Source organism: Spermophilus citellus (assembly GCF_964194105.1).
Source record: "Spermophilus citellus genome assembly, chromosome: 12".
Taxonomy (NCBI): domain Eukaryota; kingdom Metazoa; phylum Chordata; class Mammalia; order Rodentia; family Sciuridae; genus Spermophilus; species Spermophilus citellus.
The window spans coordinates 34,187,904-34,200,877 of NC_138198.1; the positions used below are offsets into that span (position 1 = coordinate 34,187,904).

A 12,974-nucleotide genomic window follows, 5' to 3' on the forward strand; every position below is an offset into this window, starting at 1 on the left:
CCCTGGGCTCCTCCCAACCGCAGGCACAGCTCACTCCACGGGTAATCCAGTTGTCTTCTATAAGAGAAATTCAAGATCATAGAGAAATTCGAACTCGCAGCCTTCTGACTGTGTGAATTCATCACAACCTGATTCGGACTCTCAAAGACAACAGACAGCACCAACTCCCTAGCTGAGCTCCCTCCTGGCTAATTAGAATTAACAATTCTTTGAAGGGAAATGTTATTTGGTGATTAAATTTGTTAATAATTTTTTTAAAAACACTAATTCCTGGAAGCTAGGATCTGTATTTATATTTTAATGCAACTGGGGGTTTTAAAAAAAGGGGGGAAAAGAGCAAGATTTTTGTCAAAGACATTAATGACACAGGCTCATTGACCCTCCAACATAATGATGTCTTCCAAACACTTTTCTAAGCACACTTTACAGAGTCCTGGTGAGTCAGGGTTGGATAAGGAGAGAAAGGAAGGATCAGGCCTCCATCCTAGAAGCTCTGCAGGCTCCCAGACAGATGGCATGGTCTGCAGCATCCCGGAGCCTGTCTCTTCCTGGCCCCCAGATGGCATTGACCCCACTTCTAAAGCCTGGCCTCCAGGATGCTTTCCCCAGCACAGGTGCCCCACCTAGCCTCATTGCTGCTGACCTCTCTGAACACATGTGACAGAAGCAGATTCCTTTCTGTTTATTGCCGTAGTCAACTCCTGGTGCCCTCCAGGATTTTCATGCCAGGTTTTCAGAATCGCAGGTGGTCTGGCTTTTGACTTCCTAGGGTCCTGGTCATGCTCAGCAGGACTTCCTGCTGCCTGTTCATGTGAACGCCCCACGGAGAGTGAAATGGGCAGTTACCCTAAGTGAAAATCCATCCCCAGCATCCAAAAAAAAATTGTGTGTGATTTAGGGGTTCTATTATATTCACAAAGCTATGACTTGTTCATTTGCCTTTTTAATTCTTTAATTTCTTTGGCAAATATTTATTAAAAGCTTACGATGAGGCTCCCTGCCACACCAAGGCTGCACACGGGAGGCCAGTCCACCACCACTGACATGCACTTTGTCACTCCTATCTGCTGGCCACCCTCAGGGGCACCTCCTCCCCTTGCACCAAGGACATCAGAAGATCCTGGACAGCATGGGCCTCAAGGTGGATGATGGCCTGCTCAGCAAGGTTATCAGTGAGCTGCATGGAAAAACACTGTCCTAGCCTGGTACTGGCAAACCTGCCAGTGTACCCGCAGAGTGGTGTGGCTGCGGCTGTTTGTGCCGCCCCTGGCTCAGCAGCTCCTGCTGCAGCAAAGCAGAGGAGAGACGAGGAGGAGTCTGAGGAGGCTGTTGATGACATGGGATCTGGGCCCTTTGGTTAAATTCCTGTTCCCCTGCAAATAAAGCCTTCTTATGTAAAAAACAAACAAACAAACAAAAAAGCTTACATGAGAGCTATCACTCCCAGCCACCAGGAAGGCCATAATAAAAGACAACAGGTGTGACTGAGGTCATTGGGATGTGTGTGCTGCTGGTGGGAATGTAAGTTGGTGCAGCACCTGGAAAACGTTCAGCAGTCATTGTTCCTTAAAAAGTCAAACACAGAATCACCATGAGACCAGCAAGGCCCTCACCTGGGGGGAATGGAAGACACAGGTGCACAGAAACCCAGGCCTGAGTGGTCAGGCAGCATTCGCCATCGCAGCTATGAAACAAAGTGCCCACGTGCCTGTCAGCCCACGCGTATGCATGCAGAGTGTGCACCTGTGCATGGAGCAGTGTGGAGTAAGGAGGAGGAACGCAGGGCCGTGCGTGCCACAACAGGAGTACACCTACACTGCTGAGAGAGGTGGCTACACAAGGCCTTGACTTAAAATGTCCAGGTTGGGCCAATCCATACAGCAAAAAGGAAATCCCTGGTTGACTAGAGTCACAGGAAGAAGAGGAGGTCCCTCTTTGGTGCCTCTTTTTGAGGAGATTGAACAGTTTTCAGGCTGGAGGGATGGCTCAGTGGTGAGTGCTTGTGTAGCATGAGTGAAGCACTGGGTTTGATCCCCAGTATCAAATAATAATAATAATAATAATAATATTGATTTAATATATATATATATATATATATATATATATATATATATATATATATATATTAAATCAATTACGACAGTGGTAACACAGTCACAACCTTGTGACTGCACCAAAACCCACTGAATTACACACTGAGCCACACCCCAGTCCTTGAGTGATACACTTTAAGTGGGTGAATTGTGTGGTATGTGAATTACATCTCAATAAAGCCATTACCAAAACAAACCCTACCAGGAACCAAGTTCCAGATTTCCTAAGAGTGAGGCACGGGTCACCTTTTCCCTCAGTGCTCAGGAAAATGCTGATAGGTAGTGTGGGCACAGACTTCAGAGGAGGAGACAAAGCCCAGCTGGGTCCAGACACTTACCCGAAGGCCGCAGGGCCAGTAGAACTGGGATCGGAGCTTCTCCCCCAGATCCACCAACTGAAATAAGAAACAAAATGTGGAAGAACTAAAAATGAAGGAACTGTATTTTCAGACCCTTTTTTTGTCTATGATCATTTGTCCTAAAGAAACCAAATACTTTTGTGGGTTTTCCTCTAACTGCTCTTCATCTCCTTTGCTTCTCGATATCTGATTCCCAGGTGCACTATGAATGGTGGAGGAAAATTCTAAAATATTTTTGGATGTCCATGGTTATTTACACTATGCTGGTGCTTATCTTTATATACACATATCAATTTGAAAACTTCCCAGGCCTGTGGCAAAACATGACCGGATTGAAAAAAGAAAAGTAAGTGATCTGGGTGACAGTGGGATGTGGAAGTGACGGGGAGAGGGCGGTGATTTGAATGCATATTGTTCAAAAAAAAAAAAAAAAACTCTAGGGAAGATTTTGGCAAAACGTGATGCTGTCACTGTGTCCTGAGTGGCAAGGAGGAGCTCTGAAAGGAAAGGCTCCCCTCGGGGCTAGACGGGCCTGCTCAGGGTGTGTTCACCAAGGCTCCTCCAGGGCCCCCTCTGCCAGGAGGTGCAGCAGGGAGCCAGGAGGGCCCTCTCACCTGGGCAGCATCTATTCTAGCAGAAGGACAAATGAAAACCTTGCAGTGGGTGTGAGCTCATCCCCAGCTGGTGAAGGGTGGGGGATGATGAGTGTGTGAAGGGGACAGCAGGCCCAGGGAGGGGAGCCTAAGTGGAGAGGCCCCGCCTGCCTCACTGAGTCCGTCTGACCCTGATGCTGATCAGAGCCACCTTCTCAGGAGGACTGAGCTGGGTCTGGGGGCCGAGCACTCCCGGCAGAGGCCCTGAGGGGGAAGAGGGCTGGCCTGGGGCCTTCAGAGAGGGGAAGGAAGGTCCCTGCAGGAGCCAGGAGGAATGGGAGGGGAGGAGTGCTGGTGGCTCAGGGCAGGTGGCTGCTATCTTCCTCTTATTGGAATTTTTTTTTTTTAAGTCTTGAAAGATCCTTGACTGACAGAAAGTGCAATGCAAATAGAAATAAGACAGTTCACAGGCAGTAGCCGTGGTCCTGGGAGAAGTGACCATGGTCCACCTGGAATCTAAGGTGGCAAAGACAGATAGCAAAAAAGGCAGATTTGGGAAGTACAGAGGAGGCTGAAGCAGATGCCATGGCTGTGATGTGAAGGAGAGAATCAAAGACTTCCGACTTGTGGATTTCATGCAGGGTCCACTGTTAGGCCACTTACTGGTCCGAGGAAGACCATGAATGGGGGTCAGGGAGGTGGAGAAGAGGAAGACAAAGAACAGTTTTGAAAACCTCAAATGTGAAATACCTATGAGCAGACATGCTGCAGTAGAGATTGGGTAGGAGAGGACCCAGGAGAAGGCCATGCCACGGTGGACACTTGATCCTGGGCGTGCAGCTGGTGTACAAACCCAGGGACTAGGTGAGATCACCAGGGGAAGGTACAGGTAGAGAGGAGACTCAAAGCTGAGTGCTGGAGATACTTCAGTGTCCAGAGGTACCAAAGGATCCATTCAAGAGGGACTGAGGCTGAACTAAGGAAGATGGCCCCGTCCAGGTTGCGTGGACCATTGTGAAGCCTGGCAGGTTGGACTGGTGGACTGTGTGGGAGAGGGGTGAGGCCAGTGGTGAGAGAGAGAGACTAGTATGGCTGAGGAGAAGACGGTGTCCTCGCTGCTAAGAAGGTTCCTGTTCTTGCTCTGTCCCTTCCAGGCTAGAGGATCTGGGCCTGAAGCAGTTCACTGTGGCAGAACTGTTCACGCGCATCTTCATCCCCACCTTCTTCCTGCTGGTGTGCATTCTGCACCTCCACTACTTCCACGACCGCTTCCTAGAACTCACAGACCTCAAGTCCATCCCCAGGAAGGAGGACAACACCATCTACAGGTGAGCCACCAGAAAGGTGCTTCCCTCGTCCCTAGGCAGCCCTGGGACCCACCTGGGCTGCTGCTCTCCCTTCCAGTGATGGTCAGCGCTTTACAATGGTCATCAGGGCACACTTACCAAGCTCTGTGGAAGCCACCATCCCGCCACAGGAAAATGACAAGCATCCATCTGGTGTTTTTCCTCAGGGGCTCCAGTGTGGCCCATGATTCAGTTCCCTAGAAAACACTTGCTGAGCTCGAAGGGAGAAAGGTGCTATTTGAGTGGGAGTACACAGAGCCGGCCGTGGCGCAGGTCTGTTATCACAGCCGTTCAGGAGGCTGAGGCAGGATGAGGATGTGGCTTGGTGGTTAAGTGCCCTTGGATTCAATTCCTGGTTCAAAAAAAAAAAAAAAAAGAGTATACCAACCCCAGGTGAAAATTCCCTTTAGCTCTTTGAGTTCAAGGGGGGAAATGAGCACATCAGTAGCAAATGAAGTAGGATTTCATTCTATTCTCAGGAAACTTTAACCTTCCAACACTTTCTAACAGGAGCTGGAATGAAATGATGAAAATATGATATAATCCTTATGATCAGTAGATTTGCTTTCCTAATTTGCTTAGTTTGAACTAAGATTTACTTAGTTTCATTCTGAGGGTGTTCCAGACCACCGTCAGCATGTCAGTCGCTACCAACCAGGAAGGCCAAGAGGTCTCGCCCGCCAATGTGCCCTGCACCATCTCCCACCTCATGAGCAGGGTCAGGGGCTCAGAATCCCTGTGTGCTGTGTACTTACTTCCTTTAGTGATAATCAGACACTAGGAAAAATAAAGATGTTATTAGAAGTTTGGGGACCCCATAGGTAGTCTTGCTGACAGGAAAAATCACACTAAGTTTTAAAATTTGTAAAGAGTACTCGTGTAAAAAACTAACAGCTGTCAATAATTAGAGAAATGATAATGGGACAATTTTTTGACATGGATGTGATAACTATGGGTGAAACCAGCATTAGATATTCAACTCCAGCTATGTACTGGCTTTATTTAATTGTAAGGCCACTTGTTTTCAAAAGTCACTTCCAATAATTAAGAAAACCTTTTTGGCAGATTTGCATCTTTGTGGAAGAGATGTCATCGTTGGTCTTTGCTGGTCACATGCTTAGATTTTTTTTACCTCTAAATGCTTTACATCCCTCTCATGAGCACTTGCTTCTCATCAAAGCCCCCCAGACTGCAGGGCTCTTCTTGCCTTACCATTGCCATGTGCCTTGGTCTTCTGTTGCCTGGTCACATGGAGACATGGGCCACCTTCTTCCAGATTTTCAGCAAGATTTCAGGAGCATGGCTTTGCAGAGGACAACGTGGCTCCTCAGTGTTCTTGCTCATTCAGGTTGCAAGTGAGAACTGAGTGCTGCACAGAGCTTCCTGTCCCTGTGTGCACTGGGCTCCACTACACAGCTTTGGGGGCCACTGCTCCATGTGTCCTTGGCCTCAGCCTCCCAGCTCCTGCCCTTCTCACAGGACAAGAGGGACAGCAGACCTCAAGGACCATCACCCCATCCTACTTCCCATCCTCATGGCTTGGCCTCACCCTGAGTGTCCCCTCACCAGTGAATTGTACAAGAAAACTGGGAGAACGAGAAGAGGGTGTATAAACACAGCCCTGAAACTGCAGCTCATGGGATTTCACTCTCAGGGCCGTGGGAAAAGGGCCTTAGGGAAATTAAGGAACTCACTCCAGGTGGTGTTTGGGGGTTTCATGCAGAGTTCAATAGAAAAGCCCCCAAAAGTTAATTTTGAATATTATATATATATATATAATATTTTAGCAACTCTTTTATATTGCAGTATTTTTCTCACTAATAATTTTTACCTTAAAGTATTTCTGTCCCCAAATCCTGAACAATTTTAATTAAAATTAAAGTGGTAGAGAAACAGAATTGTTTGTAGAGTCAGGATTCAAGCCTTGTTCTATACTCTCACCTCTCTGGATGCTTTACCAAAAAAAAAAAAAAAAAAAAAACATGGCCCACAAGTTGTGAATAACCAACCCCTGGCAGTCATGAAATTGATCACAACAGTGTTGTTTCTATCAAAAATCCAACTAACCATCCCCACCTGTGTGTGTGTGTGTGTGTGTGTGTGTGTGTGTGTGTGTGTACAAAGCTGAATTTGTTTTCTTTAGCCTTACAGACTTTACAAAGTTAGCTTTCTGAAAATGGTTTTATGATGTACACAAGAAGAACCTATTATCAACTCTAACTGAGGAGCCTCTGGAATGTCTTTTCACGTGTCTATCGACAATAATATGATGTTATAGCATAGCAATGATATGCTGATTACATAATGTGTAACTGGTAATAGTTTAGTAAAGTTCCTTAGAGACCCATTACTCTTGTGTCACTGCAACATATCCATGATTCATGTTAGAAAATATTGTCTTGCACATAGAAACAAAGCAATGTCTTTTTTGAGCCTAAATTTTAGAAGATCTTAGAGAAAATACGTTGACTGTGGTTACCTAATAGGACTCTTTTAACTCTGGGAAAGGAGCAAATTTTAATCTTTCATCTTTCCTTTGACAAGCTGTCTTGAGAAGTCTGAGGGATGGTCCTCCCAGGTGTATGAGGTGGGCGGTGGGGTAGCCAGGGCCACTGTGTCCTCAGCACTACTCCTATGTGTCTGGCAGTGCTGCTGCCACTCTTGCTGCTCATACTGTCCTTCCTGACGCCAACCCTTGCAGGCGATGGCACTGTGGCCAGGAGGCCAGGAGGCCAGGAGAGCCCCCATGCTGCTCTGCCTAATGTCTTTCTCTCTCTCTTTCTCTCTCTCTCTCCTTCTGCATCCTGTGCTTCTGCCTCTCACCACAGTCACGCCAAAGTCAATGGGCGTGTGTATCTCATCATCAATAGGTGGGTACTCCTGTGTTTTCTGTCTTTCAGACTTTCTTGCTGTGTTGAACTCTTCACCACTTTGTAAATGAGAAGTGCTGTGGTCAGGTGGTGGAGGGGCTTCCAGGTACACTCGCGCCAGCGTGTGGCGCTCCTCCCCAAGGGTGACTCCCAGCACGTGGGGGTCGTCAGGGTCTTCAGCTGGTGCTCAGTGTCTCATCCTGGCTCAACCTAGGTTTGCTCTTGGTAGACCGCGTTCAAGGCTGAGTTTTTCTCTCTCCTGGCCACACGGTCGAGAGCGCAGCTGAAGAACGGCTCCTCCACACACCCTCCTGTCAATGCCAAACCTGCTGCCAGACCCATGCCCTTCCTGTGAGGTCACTGCTGCTCTCCTGACTGGCTCCAGTCCTCCACCGCCTGCTTGCCCTACCTCCCTGGCTAGAGGCACGAGCTCCCCTGCACGGCGCCCTGACCATTCAGCAACAATACCCCATGCCCTGGACTCTAGGCCCTTACCCATCAGCTGATGCTCCCTAGATGTTTCCTGAAAGAAATGCAAATATTCAGAACAACACACGATTTTTAAAATATCAATTTTTAAAATAAACCTCTACTTTAAAAGATCAGGACAGTCTTGATGAGGATTTCACAGTGTGTCCACATCCTGCAGCAGTGCAGAGATGGCCCTGGGACTCAGCCCCATTTGAGATGCCCCACTCCCTGAGGAGGTAAAGCAGGCAGTGCACACAAGCAAAAGAGTGCTCTGTCCTCACAGTGCCACCCAGCACAGGGAAGGCCTGTGGGTCTGGCTGACTCCAACCATTCTGCCATTGTTAATAGGTGACTTGAATTGTTCCTTCTCGTAATACCAGTTGTGTCCTTGATGGAAACATGCATTTTAAAATAAGCCCAGTTAACACACGACAACTCTCCAAACACTTGTTCATTTTCCATTCACTTTTCTCCTGGGCAGACAACCAAAAAACAAGGTATTGGAGGTGACACGTCCAGAAGGCAGTGTAAAAGGAGAGGTCCCTGCAGAGCGAGGAGGGAAGGGAGCTGGTGGGTGCCAGAAGCCTCTGAGTCAACCGCAGGGTTTAGCTGACTGCAGGAGGAGGCACAGGTTCCAGTTAGACCTCTCCAGCAACTTGCCCAGCCCGCCCTTCCACACAAAGGGCCACCTCCCTGCCTCTCCATGGTGCTCATAAAGCACTTGGTGTTTGCCTTGGGCAATGGGCATTGGCTGCATGAGGGAAGACCAGGAACTGCTCTGAGGTCTCCCTGGGCAGCAGCTGGTGTGGCTTTGACCACACTAGTCACTCCAGCCTGCAGTCCACATCCCAAGGCCAGGGTGCTTACTATGGCCCTCAGAGGTGTGAAGGTTCAGAGCCACCCAGGCAGGTAGTGCCAGGCCCCAGAGGAACAGGATCTGAGAAGCCAGTTCCCATTGGGCACCAGGTGCTTCTGTGGTGTGTGCCCAGCATGCCCACCTTCCACAGCTCCTCCCCAGGAGAGGATCGTGAATGAGCTGTCTTTCCCTCAAAATTGATTTCTTTATGCTCAAGATTGTTTGTTTTACAAAGAGAAAAGTTTGCTTATTAATGTTAATTCTGAATTTAAAGAGGAAGTTTACCTACAGTTCTCCATAGGTTGATTAAAATCTACAGGTCACCTTACAAGATGTGAGGTAGGAGAGGGTGTTGAGAATCTCATAGTGATGAGATTATAATAAAGCAGCTTTTCTTTTTAATTGTAGGGAAATTCCAATTGATTTAGTAAACAGTGTGAATTAGAATATTTTAACAGGATTAAGGTCCATTGCACTGATGTTTACAGAGGTTGAGACTATCATATCCAGTCTTGCTTAGTTGATATTTTTTTGGAGGAAACACTACCATATAGGCTTGATATGTGGTATTAAATTCATAAATAAATTGCTTTTATGTGAATACAATCTTCTAAAAGTGATTGTGAGTTCTAGAAAATACTTTATGCCAAACAATATATTCTATTTTAAATATTACAGGCATTATAAACATAATGAATTTGCAAGATGAAAGGAAAGTGACCACAACACTCGGAGCAACCAAGAGAGCTTTATTGCAGCAATGCAAAAGAGAAGAAAGAGAGAGAGAAAGAAAGAGAGAGGAGAAAGAGGAATGAAAAGAGAAGGGGAGAGATGGAGAGGGAGAGAGGGAAAGCGAGAGCGAGAGCGAGAGAGAGAGAGAGAGAGAGAGAGAGAGAGAGCGAGAGAGAGGGGCCCCACAAGAGGGAGTTTTTATAGCCAAATTCTAATGGGGTCTCTGGGTCTGCAAGCTGCTTTGTTGGCACAAGGGGGGTTAAGAGTTCAGCCTTGAGCGTGGGGGGGGGGAGTTTGAGTGTTCAGCCTTGAGCAGGGGCTTGGGCATTTGGGCTTGAAGCAAACAGGTGATAAAGAAGCAGACAGAGGGTTTGAGTGGCCAGGTCATCCTGCAGCTAACTTTGTTTGGCATGCCCTGCAGACAACTTATTCAGCCTGTACCTAACACAAGATATCTCCTTTTCTCTAATCATCTAATGAAATGGGTAATTACAATTTGCATTTCACATGTTCCAAAGTAGAATTATTGAAAAAATGAATGAGAGTTTAAATATGGAGATTTTACGATGGCAGAATTTCCATTTTTCTTAGTGGAGACTGGCTTAATATGTAGTTGTTTCCAAGTCAAGTCAATAATTAAACGTCTTCATCACTCTGTGTTACATAATTTGTTTCTTCTGTTTCAAAGAGAACATGTCTCCAGGGTATAAATGTCTTGCCCAGCATTGAAAGAGTCCCACTGTGAACCAAGCACAAGGAGTCTGCGTTGCAGAGGAGCTCAGGGTGCAGGACTGAATCTCTAGCTTCCCGGAGAGAGTCCCCAACACACACTTAAGATGAAATGATGTAGGCGCAGATAAGGAAGCACGCCCTGAGGATGGACAGGAAGGCAGGAAGGCGTGCATGGACAGACTGACAGGTCCCTTGGCTTTCCTGACACAAAAATAGAGAACCACAAGTATTGAGAGCTCACAACCTGAATCATAATAAAGCAAGGAAATAAAATATCTGTAAAAATCAAGAAACTCTAAGGAGATAGAATGAACTCTGTGTGTGGAAGAAACACAAAGCATTTGATCTAAGGAGGTAGAGAAGGGAGCTTCTTGAGAATCCCGTGAGCTTTCACTGTGTCTCTTTGGAGTCCCAAAGGAAAAATCCTTCATCTGATCATCAAATAATTTGCACAAGATGATCAGTAAAAAAAAAAAAATCGCAAGTGTTGTAAGTTCTGTGGCATGGAGTTCCAGGGAATGTGTCTTCATGAGAGTGTGCCTTTTACTATCGTTTTTGAAAAAGTCGAGATCTTCTTTTTTTATTTGCTAGAGGAACAAAACGACTGATTTGTGGCACCCAGTCTTTTCAGAAGCATGAGGATGACTTTTGGCTCCAGCAAACTGCAGCTGACTGAGCCTCTGAGGTGGGTGTCTGCAGCCCAGCCCTCGGCTCCCCAGCCCTCACTGCACGCACAGCGAAGTTGTACACAGAGCAGAGTGCACAAGGCCAGGGAATGCTTGGAGACAGGTTCCCAGGGAGAAATCCTAGCTGGTTTTCTTCTGAATGGCCTTTTTGGCATACCCGAGTTCTGTGAAGGAACGTGCTGACGACAGAACTGCCGTCCACGGGTGCATCTTCCCTGTCCTGGTTGATGAGGCTCAGCCAGGTGCTCTTTGAGTTCTGCCTTTTCATCAGGACAGACTTATGACATGGTTGTGAAACCTAATGTATGAAATCTGCCTGTAGAAGATGGTTCCTTGCTTTAAAATCCTTCCTGTATATGTAAGCAGTGTGTTCAGCACTTATGGAAACGGCTTTAATTTTCCAGAAGTTCTATGAAGCAGACACAGTCATTTCCACTTTACGGACCTGAAGACTGAGACTTGAGAGACAGGCTAAGTAGTTTTGCAGTGTCACCTGACTCGTAAGTCATCTGATTGCTCAGATGGCTCCAAATGGTAGCTGGCACATGGGTCCCCTCTGCTCTGTTCTGCCAGCCATTGTAAATCCAGAGGCTAGGCTGCCTGGGGAGTGGGGTTCAGTGTCAGGTTGGCCCCAGGTCTCCTCTGTCCCCAGTTCTGTCCAGTCCCAGACCTTATGCAAACTACCACCAGTTTCCAGAAGCAGGTCTCGTAGATGATGGTGTCTCCAAGGGCTGCTCCCTATAGGCTCAGCCCAGTGTCTCCCTGGACTCCGTCACTCAGCCGTCCATACTCAGTGTTGACTGCCTGTGATGTGGCAGTCTGGGCATGTTGCTAATTGAGATAGAATGAACTCTTTGTGTGGAAGAAACACAAAGCATTTGATTTAAAGAGCCATAGAAGCAGCTGTAGGATGGCCTGGTGGCTGGGGTCTCTCTCCAGGGTTAGAAAGGCATCTGCTCATCAGCTTACAATGGTGGCAGGCATCTGACACACTCAGTGGGGACACATGTCCCCACTAACCACCATCAGGTTCCTTGTTATAGTAAGAGGTGTCTTCCCAATGCAGAAGAGAGCAGTACATAGGGACATGGGCACTCTCCTTGGGGCTACTGCTTCCACACCCAAGCACGTTCAAAACACAGAACTGTCAAGCTGGGGCAGCAGTGTGCACCCAGAGGTTCCAAGTGCTACACTAGTGTCAAAGAAATGGAGTTGCAGTTCCAAGAGTAGTGGACTTTCAAGAAGTTGAAGGGGTCAGTTAGTGGCTTAAGAAGATCTGGGAGCGCCATGTGGGCAGGGTTCCTGCTCCCAGAGTGGAGCCCTGTCCCAGGCTCCTTGGGCATAGGTGATCCACTTGCTTCTGGCATATTGTCATGAACCACTTGACCCCACTGGGAAAGGGATGCTTTTGAGTGATGACTGTCTTGAAAGGCTAAGAACAATGCCGACTCGTTACAAGTGGCTCCCCAAAATGACAGGCATGCTTTCAAATATGAAACTGTGGCTTGAAACAGCTTAAGACTTTACCCAGCTGAATCAACTCATTTTTACAGAAAATTTACTGAATTTCAGAAAGGCTAAATAATTTTTTTTCAGAGTGTACAATTATGTGGGTAAAACTTTTTAAATTGTCTGTTCTCTTATGATCAGGCTGAAATTCATGCATTAATTATTGCAAATGAAGATCATTATGATTTCCACTAGGCTTTTCCCTAGGATGGACTGTATTGTCCACAAGGGGGTGGGCTCTTTAAGGCAACAGAGAGACTCTGTGTCGAGAACACAGAACACAAGGCAGGTGTGTCTACTGTGGAATCAGCCACAGTGCCCAGGTGGCTGGAAGCTCCCTGCCTTCCTCCCCCTGCCCAGCTGCCCATGCACAGCTTATGTCTGCAACCCTCAGGCTGAGCAATGCAGACCCCAGAACTCCTGAAAGCATTTGAAGCACGTGGCTTCAGACGCTGGTGGAGTGGGCTCATCCCTGCCAAGGTGCACTGAGCACACGTCCTGTAAGAGGTGGAGAAAACTAACCTAACCTGTCACCGACGTGGTTCCTGCAAGATGGTCGGTTGAGTTGCTCAGAGAGCAGGGTACACTCTGCCTTAGTGTTCTACACGGACCCTCCTTTACAGAGCTGACCACTCTCGGGTCAGTTGCCAAGCCCAGGTCCCTAGCGAGAGCTCACTGCCCACACAGCCTGAATGCACCTGGCCTCAGGCCGCAGCTGCCCAGCGCT

General features: G+C 47.4%; 1 protein-coding gene and 1 long non-coding RNA gene across 3 annotated transcripts in view; one reads left to right on the top strand and one right to left on the bottom strand.

The window, feature by feature from the left end:
* The window catches only part of LOC308631933, a 253,708-nt gene that overhangs the window by 49,070 nt on the left and 191,664 nt on the right, over positions 1 to 12,974 (bottom strand). The window lies entirely within an intron of this gene.
* The window catches only part of LOC308632035 (piezo-type mechanosensitive ion channel component 2-like), a gene marked incomplete at both ends in the record, with an annotated part of 90,415 nt that overhangs the window by 22,587 nt on the left and 54,854 nt on the right, over positions 1 to 12,974 (top strand). Inside the window, 2 exon segments of the mRNA XM_081263691.1 lie at positions 2,650 to 2,798; positions 4,200 to 4,373. Of these exon segments, the coding sequence (XP_081119817.1) occupies positions 2,650 to 2,798; positions 4,200 to 4,373 (323 nt within the window).